Source organism: Rhopalosiphum padi, chromosome 2 (assembly GCF_020882245.1).
Source record: "Rhopalosiphum padi isolate XX-2018 chromosome 2, ASM2088224v1, whole genome shotgun sequence".
Lineage (NCBI taxonomy): Eukaryota > Metazoa > Arthropoda > Insecta > Hemiptera > Aphididae > Rhopalosiphum > Rhopalosiphum padi.
The window spans coordinates 32,205,951-32,219,197 of record NC_083598.1 but is presented as its reverse complement, the minus strand read 5'-3'; the positions used below and the strand labels follow the sequence as shown (position 1 = coordinate 32,219,197).

Genomic DNA, 13,247 nt, shown 5'->3' with positions numbered 1-13,247 from the left:
ATTTCATTTAACGGTTGGTATTTTGGAAATGTTATATCATTCGATTCCGCGTATTTGGTTTGTATAACGCAATCATTTATATGTCAAGTCAAGTAAACGGTATAAAACGAAATTAAAAACTTTGTAAATAAATTCTTAAATTTGTAAGTGACAAAGGTAGAATGATGTGTGTAGAAGGATATTGGGTGGGTATGTTTTTTCATTAAACTCCGACTTTGCAAAATGTATACTACGCCATTAAAATATATTTATTCGCGATTGTAATGAGTTTTTTGTTTGTTCAGTGACCACACTGACCCCCTGAAAAATACCATGCAATATAAATTTATAAAATATTTATAGCTTTTCTCTCTGATGTTTTGCCATAGATGTATCATATACAGTATCATCGTTTATTCTAATTGTAGAAACCGACTATCAAGTATATATTTTCATCATAAGATTGGGTCGTCAGAATATTAATAAGGGCTTCAACGTTATATTAAATGACGTTTTATTATCTTAATTTGTTTGTGTTATTCCATTCTTATGAATACCTTAATGTTTTGTACTCGCGTTTTGACGTGTTTTTTTTTTGATTGCTTCTTCAATAGATTTACCGAATAGATATCGTCTGTGGTGACACTCTCCGGATCTAATTATTTTTTTAAAGCTGAAATAATTTATGACGGTATGGGACAAGGGTCGCTATGATAGGTTGATGAGTCGGGGAATCTAAATGGGTGTAACAAAATAATTGTATTTCATCTTCGTAGTTCTCGGTGACGTTTTTTTGTGTATTTTAGGTTCGTCGAATAACGTTCACCACGTGCGTAGAGTATTAAATAAGCGAATAAATAAAAAAAAAAAGCTAATCGCTTAAACGAAAATGACTTCAAAAAATGACCAAAGTCTATCGACGAGCGGCAGTCTCCGAATAACGTCGTTACACGCGAACGGTTCCAAAAGCGTGGACGACAACGAGAATCGTCAGGACGGCGGCAATAAGGCTTCGCTATCAGCCGTCAAGTGGCACTCGGCGCCGTCCGCGGGACTCGAAGACGGCCGACAGTCATCGGCGTCCGTAAACAAGTCACCGGGCACGACGACCGAATTGTCCGTGGCCGGTGGCGGTAGTTGGAGATCACTTCAGAGACAAAAAGTAGTGACCACAGCGCCAACGCTTGAAGACGACGAGGACGGACGTCCGGCGACTGTGGCGGCGACCGAAACTGACCGGTCACCACGAAAACGATCAGCGGCGGTGCGTCGCGGTTACAGTTGCCAGGAGCCATGCGCCGCCCGTCGGCCGATGACGATGAACACGTGTGGTTGCGTGGCCGTTGGTGGGGTAGGTGGTGCCATCACGGCAGCTGGCGAGAACAGGAGGCGCTGGCTGTCCGCGGAGACAGGTGGCAGTGGCCACGGTACCAGCCGGTCGATGGAGTGCCTGCCGTCACCGCAACCTCCAACCACGCCACACCTGCACCGCACTAGCTTTATAATGGCCGCGGATGACCGCAAATCACTAGACAGCGGCCTGGATGACGTGGGGGCCACGGCCGCAGCCGCCGAGATGGCGGACCGCCGACGCGGCATGTTCGCGTCCACCCGGACGTCCGTGCCGTCGCATCTGTCGCTCGCTTTACCATCGTGCGAGCGCCGCTTGACCATACTTTCGCCTCACACACACACGCCGTCAACGCCCGCCGCTTTTTACTCATCGTCGTCGTCCACCGAGACCGCTTGGCACTTTTGCACGTCATCTACCGCTGCCGCCATGTCGTCATCCATATCGTTCGGACCGCACTCGTCCGCAACCGCAGCCACGTCCACAGCCACCACCGCTTGCAGGCCCCGCAAGAAGTCCCGGCCCGGCATGGTGTTGCCCCGTCTCGTGCTTCCTGGAAGCTCCGACATAGATATATTTTCACAGTAAGAATGCTCTGTTTTTTATTTGGTGATTATTATTGAACCTCCCACCTCGACCCTCACAGTCATAAAAACGGGGCCCGTAAATGGATTTTATATCTGCCTCGTTAATCGAACAGTTTAAGTTATCATACTATAACTATTTTGAACGGTGAATATTTAATTATGTTTTTTGGCTAATTTTGATATGATTTTTTTTCGATTTTGGTTTTATTACTTTTTTTATCTTGTGATCGTTTATTTCCATTAAATTCCAAAAACCCCGAAAAATGATCATCCTAATTTCTAAAGTGGATTTTATAGGATTTCACATTTTGCGAAACTTTCACACGGTATGGAAATCTTTTCTGGCGTAAATGTTCCATAACTTGCTTTGTACAATATGGGTATCCATGTTAATGTAATCGTTTTCAAGACTTTTATAAAATATGTATACTCATTTTATCAAAGTATATTGTTTTTAAACAATAATAATATTTTGTTTAAAATGATTTATACGTGCAGTGTGAATAATAAATTGTAATTTATTACATTTTGTTATATTGTAAAATATTTACGAAAAATGATTTTAAGACTGCTAAGCGTTTCTGAGAATGCAAATCTATATTATTATTGCAACGCCTACAATGTGTTTGCGTTTGTTTTGTTGTGTTCACCCTGCTGACATTGCCATTTACTCAATTTTTTCCCCTTTTGATGTATTTTTACTGAGCGCATTATTTATGAACTTCAAAACCGACAAATGTATAAGTATTTATCAAAGTAATCTAATTACCATTCGTTGCATATTAGTATCCATAAAGGTTACTTATGTGTTTATTAAACACGGTCCACTGAACCATTTTTTTTTTTTTTTTAATCCATGTGGAGAATTAATAATTGTGTATAAAATAAAGTAGTACCTAACAGATAACAATTGATATGAAGTTCACATACAAATTGAAATATTAATTTATTGAGTACTTATACCTATTTATGTTTTTTATGTTTTGTTAAATTCATTAATTCACATACAATTGTGTTAAAAATAAATAAATATTTTTTTTTTAGAGAGAGATATGTTATCTTAGTTTTTTTAATTTTATTATTTTTATGTACTGATCAAGTCTGAAACAACACAATCCGTATACCTATTCAATGTCAACTGACAAACATTCAATTTCAAATTTATAATTATTATTGTTATTATTATAAGTCACGAAACAATGACGAATTTTACCCAAACCTGCTTCTAAGTCCCCCGAGTGCATTATCATCCGAGCATATTCTTGCCTGTGGCATAGTATGTTTAATTAAACTTTTATACAAAATACCGTTAAACCACAATATATTTTACTTTTTCAAAAGTTAGTGATCATACAAGCGAAGTTCTCACTTGTACAATGTATAAAAACAATTCAACATAAAAATATAATTTAAATAAATGTTTTCTTTTCATAATATAATTTGTTATTAAATCAATGATCAAAACTTAAGCCAAATCTATTAGCTCGCCTTAATTAGTTTTTTTAATCATACATTCAAAATTTTTAATAAATATGTTTTCACTTAAAAATTAAGAATCAAGAAATATTTTTTTTAGTATTCCACGTGGTATTATACACTATTGTTAGAATGTAACTTGGTACCTATTTTATTTTCGAAAAGAGAATGAAGAACAGTGTCTCTGTTTAAAACTCCCCAGGGGGCTTTTAAATCGTTCTACTACTCTGAGATCTGTTAAAATGTATACGGGCTGTAACTGTTATTAAGTCGCACTATCATAAAAACTCGTCTAAAATTGAATTACTACTTTGGAGACTGTTACCTGTTGGGACTTAAGTCAATGAACAATTGGTTTCGAATAAGAAAGTTAACCAGTTCATAAAAAGTTTAAAAAAAATTAATTTAAATAGGGTCATAAAAATACTTTGTTATAGCCTGTAAAAACATACAAATAATTTTGTGAATTTAATGGTTTTTATAATTAATGTAATAAATACATTTCATTAGATTTATATTAAAAATTATATTTAATTATTTTGTATGCAATTAATCGTAAAATAACTTTAGAATTTATTTTATAATAAATTTGTTAATAATTGAATTTTATTTATTATGTCAAAAGAGTTTGTACATATTTTTTAAATCATTTTTTATTCTTAACACTTAATTTACTGTACTTTCAGACTTCATACATATTTAATGTCATCAAATTATACAAAAAATACCAAAACTTTTATAATGGATGCAATGTATAATTTTTGTTCCAGTCACTATTTCATTTTTTAATAAATTACTCAATCGATTGAACTTTTTTGAGATTATATGTTCTTAATAAAATATAATATGATAATTAGTAATATATGTAAACTATTTTCAACTTTGAAGTTTTAATATTTTAAAATATGGGTCGATATACTTGAATCCAATATAATATCATCTAAAATAATCAACAAAATTATAATTAGATTTAACTGGTTTTTATTTTTAAAAAAGATTCTACTTTACAGAATAACAATTCAAAATCAATTATTAAATGTAGAAAAATAATATAAATGTTACGAATAATATAATATCTGATTCTGTTTTTGTTTCATTCTCTATTGTAAAAACAAAAAACGGAAAAGAAAAAACATAATATTCTTCAAAAAAAATATTCCAACAGAAGTTTTCAAATACTTATTTTCAGTTTAAAAATTATTCAAACTGGATTAAAAAATAATACACACATTTTTAGTGATGTGTATTATTTATTAATTATAGTAATTTGATTTTCCTCATTCATGTTGCCAAAAATATAAAAAAGGAATTAATCGAATTTCATTTTTTTATATATATTATTATAACTTAATTTAATATGTTTATCAGGTAAATTATTTGTAATAATTAACGATAAGTTTCTATTTTGATAATATATTTTCATGAAGTACATTTTATTATTCGTTCACATTCTTTTTCTGCACCCAAAAACTATTGAAATAATCTTAGTGTAAGTTATCCAATAGATAATGACAGTTTAAAATCATAGGTAAGTTTATTTAAAACTTTCAAACCACTCCACTGTCTACGAAAAAAAAAAATGTTAGATAACAAAAAAAATTGGCATAAAAATAATAATAATAATGTATCATAGAATCACAATATAATTAAACAGAACTCCAAAGACATTATTATTTTATATTAAAGGAAAAAGTATATTAAAGCTTAGATAATTATATATTATTATTTATTACAACCCAGTATCTACATCTTTACACTTTAAGAACTACGTTTATTTTCATTATATCGTTAATTAATTTTCTTTTTTAATCAGAGCTTGCTTCACTGCGTAGCAATTACAGTTCAACGATTAAAAAATAAAAGTATATACCTATTACAGTCAATATAATTAAAACCGTACGGAATAATTCAAATAGTGTAGTTGGGTTTTTGATTGAAGAGGGACAGAAATATTGTTCGGTGATAATTTGATTTCGTAAGACGGAAGTTGATGTGGAAATAAGAATGCAGACAAATTATTGATTTCATGTAAGCCAAGAAGCATACACAGCATTAAATTGGCGCTATTTAGTGGTTCATACGAGTTATATCGCGTTTTAATACAGATAGATTCAAAAATAATTTTTCTACAAGATTTCATTTGCTCAATAAAAAATAATATTAATAATAATAATACAATTTATTAACCATACTGTATAGTAATATGATAGGTAACGAAAAATATTTATTTATTAAACGTGTGTCCGATAAACATTTTTGATCTAGATTACCAATTTTAATTTTATTTTTACTATCGGTTTGTTTGGATAAAAATACTCTTTTTATTGGAGTTCACAAGTATTCAAAAGTATTGCTCTTGAGATAAGATTAATGATTGAACACATATTAATTGAAAAAAAATTAAACCTTTCATGCATAATATTAATTATAATAATGGAACCTATTTTAATTTAATAGCTAAAGGTATTAATGTGTGATAATAATAAAAAAGATAACCGAGGCGATTATCAGAAAAAATAAAAATCAACAAATAATTTTAATGTTTGATAATAAAGTATAACATCATAATATTAATATATTATATGTTGGTACAATAAAATGTATATATTGTATAAATTATATTATTAAAACCCAAAATCGAATAATATGTTAGTATTATACTAAGTAACGAATGTTTGTTGTTGGTATGATATTATTAGAAGTTTTTTGAAATTCTATGGTGTAGAACTAAAGCCACCGGGTTATCACAAACAAATATTTGTCTATTAACATTAGACCATGGCAAGTAGTAAATACTATACCACATGCTTGAATTGTACGTATTGTAGGCTCCAAAGTCAAACTCCTAAGCTTATACAGGAAAACAAATTTTGTTTAACTTTTCCTTTGTGAGTTTATTCATATTGGGTATGTTTCTATGGGCTATGCAAAACCATCAGAGCTCTAATATAAACCCTGAAAGTTCATATTTTTTAAATTTTAAGAGATTTGAAGCAACATTTCCTGTGTAAAAAAATTTAAAAAATGGGTATGGTGGAAGAATTTTGCATTGCTCAATAACGTTTGTATTAGTAAATATTAATAATTATTGTATTTTAATTTTAGATTTTTGAACTACGTAAAGGACACTGGTAATATGACGCGTGAATTGTGTACATTTGTCTTTTACCATACTTTTTTCATGAATACTATTATAATAGTTATTATTATAATTTCAAATTAGATAATATTTATCATTGATATTACCGTTTATATAATGTGTCGATAATTTTATTTAGGTCAGATTGCACATTTAATTTTATTTTATCAGGATGTTGACTATTGAGTATAACAAATTAACTATTGTCAGGAAATAATTTAGTGCTCGTAAATTGCTAAACTAATGTATTTTACTCGGTTTATTCTGTCCAAAGTTATAATAATTAATTACATTTTTAATTTGTATTATTTTATTATTGTCGCGTCGTGACTTCATATTATTATTATGTATATTACAGTTCAATATTTAAAAATAAACAATATGATTTACATAATAATAAACTAAAATTGCACAATTCAATAGAGTTGTTGAATGTGTAGATATTTTGCATATTTATTTATTATTTTTGTTTGTCATATTATATTAGTATGCAGATTATGTCGAACAATTATTTTAAGCACGATAAATAAATATTTAAATCATAGACAGATTAAAATTAATGTACAGATAAAATATATGTATAAAACCATTATTATTTTCCCTATATAATATTTGTTTTTTAATACTAATATTATTGAATTCAGCTTTATGATTTTTTAAATGTTCTTAGATAATTGGAACACCTTTTGTGCAGAACTATTTTATCTGAACATATAGTAAATAAATATACCCTTTTAGCAAAAAATGTTATATTTAATCATAAATATAGCATTTCCTCGGTATAGAACGTATATCATTTTACTTTTCGCTTTTAGAGCGTATACCTACATTTTTCAAATGTTAAGACACGGAATTCATTCGTTTTACTAACAAGGGGCCATACATAATTTTTGTCATTCAACAAAATCATCATCACAGTTTATTTTTACATTGTAGTTTTTAAGTTAGATGTGTATTTATTTTTAAATTTTGTTAGTGCGCACAATAGTGTTTTTTTCGAGATAAAAAAAACTTTTAGTAGTGTTTTTTCGTTATAAAATATATCTTGTAATGAAAGTACATTAAATCTACAGAACCATTCAGAATTAATGCTATTATAGCGGTCTTTAGAAAAATTAGATACTTCTATTTCACTATTCAGTAAAACCGTATCAAAACTGAGCAAACTAAAATCACCTACATTAATTTACTCTTATACGACCGTTGGTGGTCAAAAAGAAAACAGCAATTTACCAAATTCGGATACAATGTACATATTCGAAAAGTCAACTCAATTTCTCATTATTTTAGTAAATTTATGTCACGTATACTATGTTGTGCAGTTATGATATAATGTATACACGTATCAGAAATTGAAACAATAATTATTTAAATAAAGAAAATTGTATTAGTAACAAATTAAAAATACAATATAATGTAATATAATATAAACTCATTGAAAAAAAAAAATTAATCCTTTTTATTTCATAATATTACAATCGTTTTTGTTTTTATGTACAATGGAATATTCTTATAAACAATTAATATATATTTCAACATTATAGATCAGTACTACTTTATAGCTCTGGCTTCATACTAAACTGTTAGCCACTTGAATAAATATTTGTCGAATTAATGTACAACTGAGTAATTCAATTATTACCACATAAAAACGGTTATGAACTTGTGAAGATATATTATATCATACTAACTAATGTGGTTGCATAATATTTAATCATTAATTTTTGCGTAATATTTCATAACTACAAAGAAATAAAAAAATTGACACAAAGTACGTATATTTATAATTAAATATCGAAAAATAGAGGTCTGCTCAACTTAGAAAAAGATTTGAACTGTATTTATTATAATATAACATTTGAAATCAAACTACTTACCTAGCTAGACTTTATTTCCAATCTTAAATTTTTACATACAATTTGTTGAGTACTTATTCTATCAGTTACATTATTCGTGTATTATTTTCTCAACTAATAATTGTGCTATTAATGTTATACACAAATCACTATTTTCAAAACAGGAAATATTTAATTAACATAAATGTGTTTTGCATTTCAAGATATATTTTATTACCGGAAATGATAAATAAATAAATATTAAGTTGTTGAATTTTTAATATGAAATACACAAAACACAAAAAATAAACATCATAAATGATAATAATAATAATTGTTATAATGACTGAAAAAATAATACTGTTGTCTATTTTCATAATCTCTATGCCAGTCCTGTTTCACAGAGTCCAGCTGTAATTTGCACTGAGTTTGCAAACGGTCCCTTTTGAGTACTCGAACCGACACGACGGGTCGAATCTGATAGGTACGTTGTTAGTTAAGGATTTTTTTTCCAGAAAAAAAAAAAAATAAATTGAAAAACGTCGCGTTTTGACGATGATTTATTTGTGTCTGTAGACGGTCAGTCTTTATAAAACCGATCTGTCACGAAAAAAAAAATGTATAGAAATGTTTAGCTGTACAGGCGGTGATTTAAACATTCTCTCACATTTCTTAAAACACTGAAATAAGTTAATGCTGTTTGTGTCTTTAGGGACAGTAAAGGAACCTGAGTGAAATTCGTGGTTTGTGTGCGTCTTAGCTATTAGTTACAGACTCTTGGGATACGTGCAATACGTAATATCGTATAGAAGGAAAGATAAAATCTAAATTTAGTTAGCGTTTCTGATTCGGAAAAATGAAATGGTTTTCCATCAAAGTAATCTTTCAAACAAAAAAATGGTTTTTTTTTTCAAGTGGATGATTTTTATTATTATTTTATAAGATTACTTTAATGCAATTTATAAAACTATTTTAAATAGTATTTATTGCAGCGTGTACAAAAACAATGACATAAATTAATATTTTTTATTTTTTAAACATATATTTTATTTTTGTCTTAAAATATGTTTCCAATTGGCGGGTAAAAAGTCTATGAATTATTTTTTTTTTATAACAATAGTTGACAATATTTATGTGTTAAAATCGCAGATAACGAAAATAAATTTGTATTATGATGATTTGGAATATAAATTAGGCTAAAAATTACTAAAATTCGATAAATATAATTATTGCTATAGTTTTATAATATTAAAATAGTTTTCTTTAACGTCAATAAATTTTTATATCGCTGATAGGTATCTCAGTAAAATTTTAATTGATATATTGGTTTTCCGAAATACGATTCTACAATAATATGTATAATATGATGCTTTTTATTTACTTGATACACATTGCTTATTTGCGTGAGAGGAGACATTATTTTAAAATGCATTAAATACATTTACTTTGTTGCAGAAAAAAAAAATATTTTTTTTTTAAATTATTATTATTATTATTATTATTTATTATTGGTATAAGTTATTTTTAAAAGTTTTTGTCTTTTTTCTATTAAAATTGCATACCCGTTCAATTTATGAACAATAACACTTTCTTGTATAGAAAATTTAATTTATTCCAAAAAATAGTGATTTATCAATTTAAATTTTAACAATACACTTGATTTTATACAATATAAAACTTTAGTATTATAACAAACTGAAGGATGGTTAATAAGATTAGAGTAAAAACAAAATTGATTATGGGTAGTGATCCACATTCCTCATCATACTTAAACATCATCGTTTCGAATTTATTGAATTAATTAATTTTACTTATAGTATTGTTATTATTTATATATTAGTTATTGAGAAACATACATAAGATGGTACAAACCATTAACAACTTACACAAAAATATATTTTTATAATTTTCAATCCTATCAGTTATAATATTTGTTTTTTAAACGTACCTAACATTTTTTTATAATTATTGTTAACAAAATTACATGGTAAGATTTTTTTTTCTAATTTTTAATACCATAAAATGTCAATTGAAATAAAGTTTAATCCATGCGTTCACAATGTTGTTTGTATATATTATACAATCGGTGGAACGATAATGCAAAAAGCAATATTGGTATTTTTGTCAATATTGAGTTACACATTGAATTATGTATTTGAAACGGCGGTGAATCGATTGTCGTCATCAGATTGAGTAAAAAGTACTATTTCTCATTCAAAACTGATATTATTAAAATAATCAGTTTGTGCCAAAACGGCAAAATGTATTATTGGTGTAGTATACATTTTTTCAAATGGTATACGTATTTACTCTTTAAAGAAAAAAATACTAATTTAAATGTGAAAGTATGTAATAAAAACGTATTGATTATATCGATTTATTATCACAGCCTTTAATTTAATATATTAACAATGATTTATGAACATAATTGTATAATATAAATGGTTATTCTATAGAATATATTTTGCGTTTTTATGTTAAGTTTTCCCGTATTTATTAAATATATACCAACTAGTATTTATTATACATTGTTATTTGTTATACTTCGGTTAACATTATTTAATATAAACAATATAAACTTAGGGTGTGTTCTTTAGTCATTTATGCCATTTAAATGTCTTATTATTATAGTTAAGCGAGTAAATCGTTCTAGTGGGTACCCTATGAAATTCAAATGTCTTACTATAAATTACATTTTAACAAATTATATGCTATTGTTTAAAATATTTTGACACGTAAACAGTTTCTTAAGGCTCCTTCACTTAGGTATGAATAAATTAATTAATTTTTAAATATGAATGATCAAAACGTTTCATAACTTGTAAAACCATTCTAAAATTATGTTATTTTCAAAATGAATAGTTTTAACCAGCATAGTTAGTAGAATTTAAATTTAAAACAGTTAATGAGTAAATTCAATCAAAAAAGTTTCCATCCAATTTAATAATTAATTTTTTGTTCTTAAAACTAGTTTAAAAGTTTCCTAAAAAAATTTACTAATTTAGTTTTTTTTTAATAGAGAGAAATAACTCGTTTTTTAATTTAACATTTTTAGTTGTAAATAATTTAGTTGTAATACTCATGAGTATAAAAATAATATTGATTTTTGAACACTATTTTACTATAATTTCACTATTGTATTATAGCACCAAAATATTAAAGTGCAACTTTATAAAATATAATGTAAAGCAGAGGAAAAATGTATTACTAGCAAACTATACGCAAACTATACCTATTAATTTTATTTTTATTGTTTATTATCGTTTTTTGTACTGCTCTGCTGTATTGCTGTAATTTTTTATCTATTCAATGAAAAAAATTTAAAAATGAAAAATATTACAATACTGGAAAATTATATCGTTTTATACTTCGAATATAGAACATGAGTTTCAAAGAAATCATAGTAAGATTACACTTATAACTTAGCAATAAAATTAAATAATTTATTTTTTATGAGAAAAACATAATATGTTAATGAATGTGATGGTGGAAGGTGTCGGGAGGCTAAAAAAGGTAGTAAAAAAATAATATATATATATATATATATATTATTGATAATAACAGCCAAAAAGAAATCACGAATGGATGAGTTTGACGACTGGTGTATTTATAAGGTGGAATTCAGACCAACACTCACTTCATCATCAACACTCGAATCGTCACGATCGTACTTAATCTTTCAGATGTTAAGCTCATTTACTAACACCAACCTACTTACACATCTCCTAAATTCATTAACAATTTTATCCAGTTACTATCGACGTTTGATCATACATCCTAAAGTATAAAATATTTTTCTCCACTGAGGAATTAACCTTCCGCCCTCCTATACCGTATTGTCAATAATATCAGTCAAAGCCAACAACTAAGCGGCAGAACGACCATTGGACTTTCGCTCTACAAGCCATAATTTGAAGAAACATAAAGATTCTCTACGTCTTGCCAAAGTGCGTCATCTACACATTCACTCACCACAACATTGTGTGCAACATCTGTCCTAAGATATTGGCTCTGTCGCATATTTGTGAGTGCATTCCACGAATGACTTTGGACAATTCACATAGTTGTGTGATGGTACGCAAAGGAACGTAGGGAATATCTATGGAAAATGGCAAAACTATATTATTTATTTCGATTATACATAGGTTCCATGATCGTTTTTGGTTATTTATAAATAATAGAATCTTTTAAATAAAAAAAAAATATATACAGTATTGTGTATGCGCTTATTTTTTTTATTTCATTATAACAAAAGAAGCAATGTAATAATATAACCAATACTTACGATTTGATTTTTTTCACGAAATGGCGTATAAAATATAAATACGCGTGACTGCATTATTATTAAATATTACTATGATTCTAAGCAATATTATAATAGTATACCATAAGACATATTTAATATTATAGAAATCAATGAAAATTATCGTGCTTATTGAATTCAAAATACAAAATTATAATCTGGATAATATTTTAAATTTTAATTGTATTTTGAGTATAACTACATATTATGACAAATCTTAAAACAATTTTAGATCGTATGTGGGTTATGGTAATTTTAATGTATACATTAGATATAATACCAAATATAGTAGGTTTTTTATCTTATAGTATTTTATATGATACATTTATAATTATAAATGATTATAATATTGTTTAAATTGTTGATTTTTTATACGAATATAATATTCACATCAAATAATTGTTTTAAATCATTATCATTGTTTTTATGAAGTGTAATTTAATTCATATATATAATTTATAATTTTGTTTGTTCTAGGTGAGTACCTACTCAATTAATTATCAAACGTAACAGTACATTTGAACAGGTAATATGTATGGAAAAAATTCTATTGTTATCTATAAGATAATAGTAGTAA

General features: G+C 27.5%; 1 protein-coding gene across 8 annotated transcripts in view; it reads left to right on the top strand.

Moving 5' to 3' along the window:
• The window catches only part of LOC132921822 (cAMP-specific 3',5'-cyclic phosphodiesterase), a 622,929-nt gene that overhangs the window by 440,246 nt on the left and 169,436 nt on the right, over window positions 1–13,247 (top strand). For 2 of the 8 annotated variants that reach the window (XM_060985036.1, XM_060985035.1), the window contains exon 2: window positions 786–1,914. The exons of the other annotated variants lie outside the window; for them this stretch is intronic. In XM_060985036.1, the coding sequence (XP_060841019.1) occupies window positions 869–1,914 (1,046 nt within the window). In that variant the 5' untranslated portion in view covers window positions 786–868. The remainder of the gene's footprint in view (window positions 1–785; window positions 1,915–13,247) is intronic. 8 annotated transcript variants of the gene reach the window in all.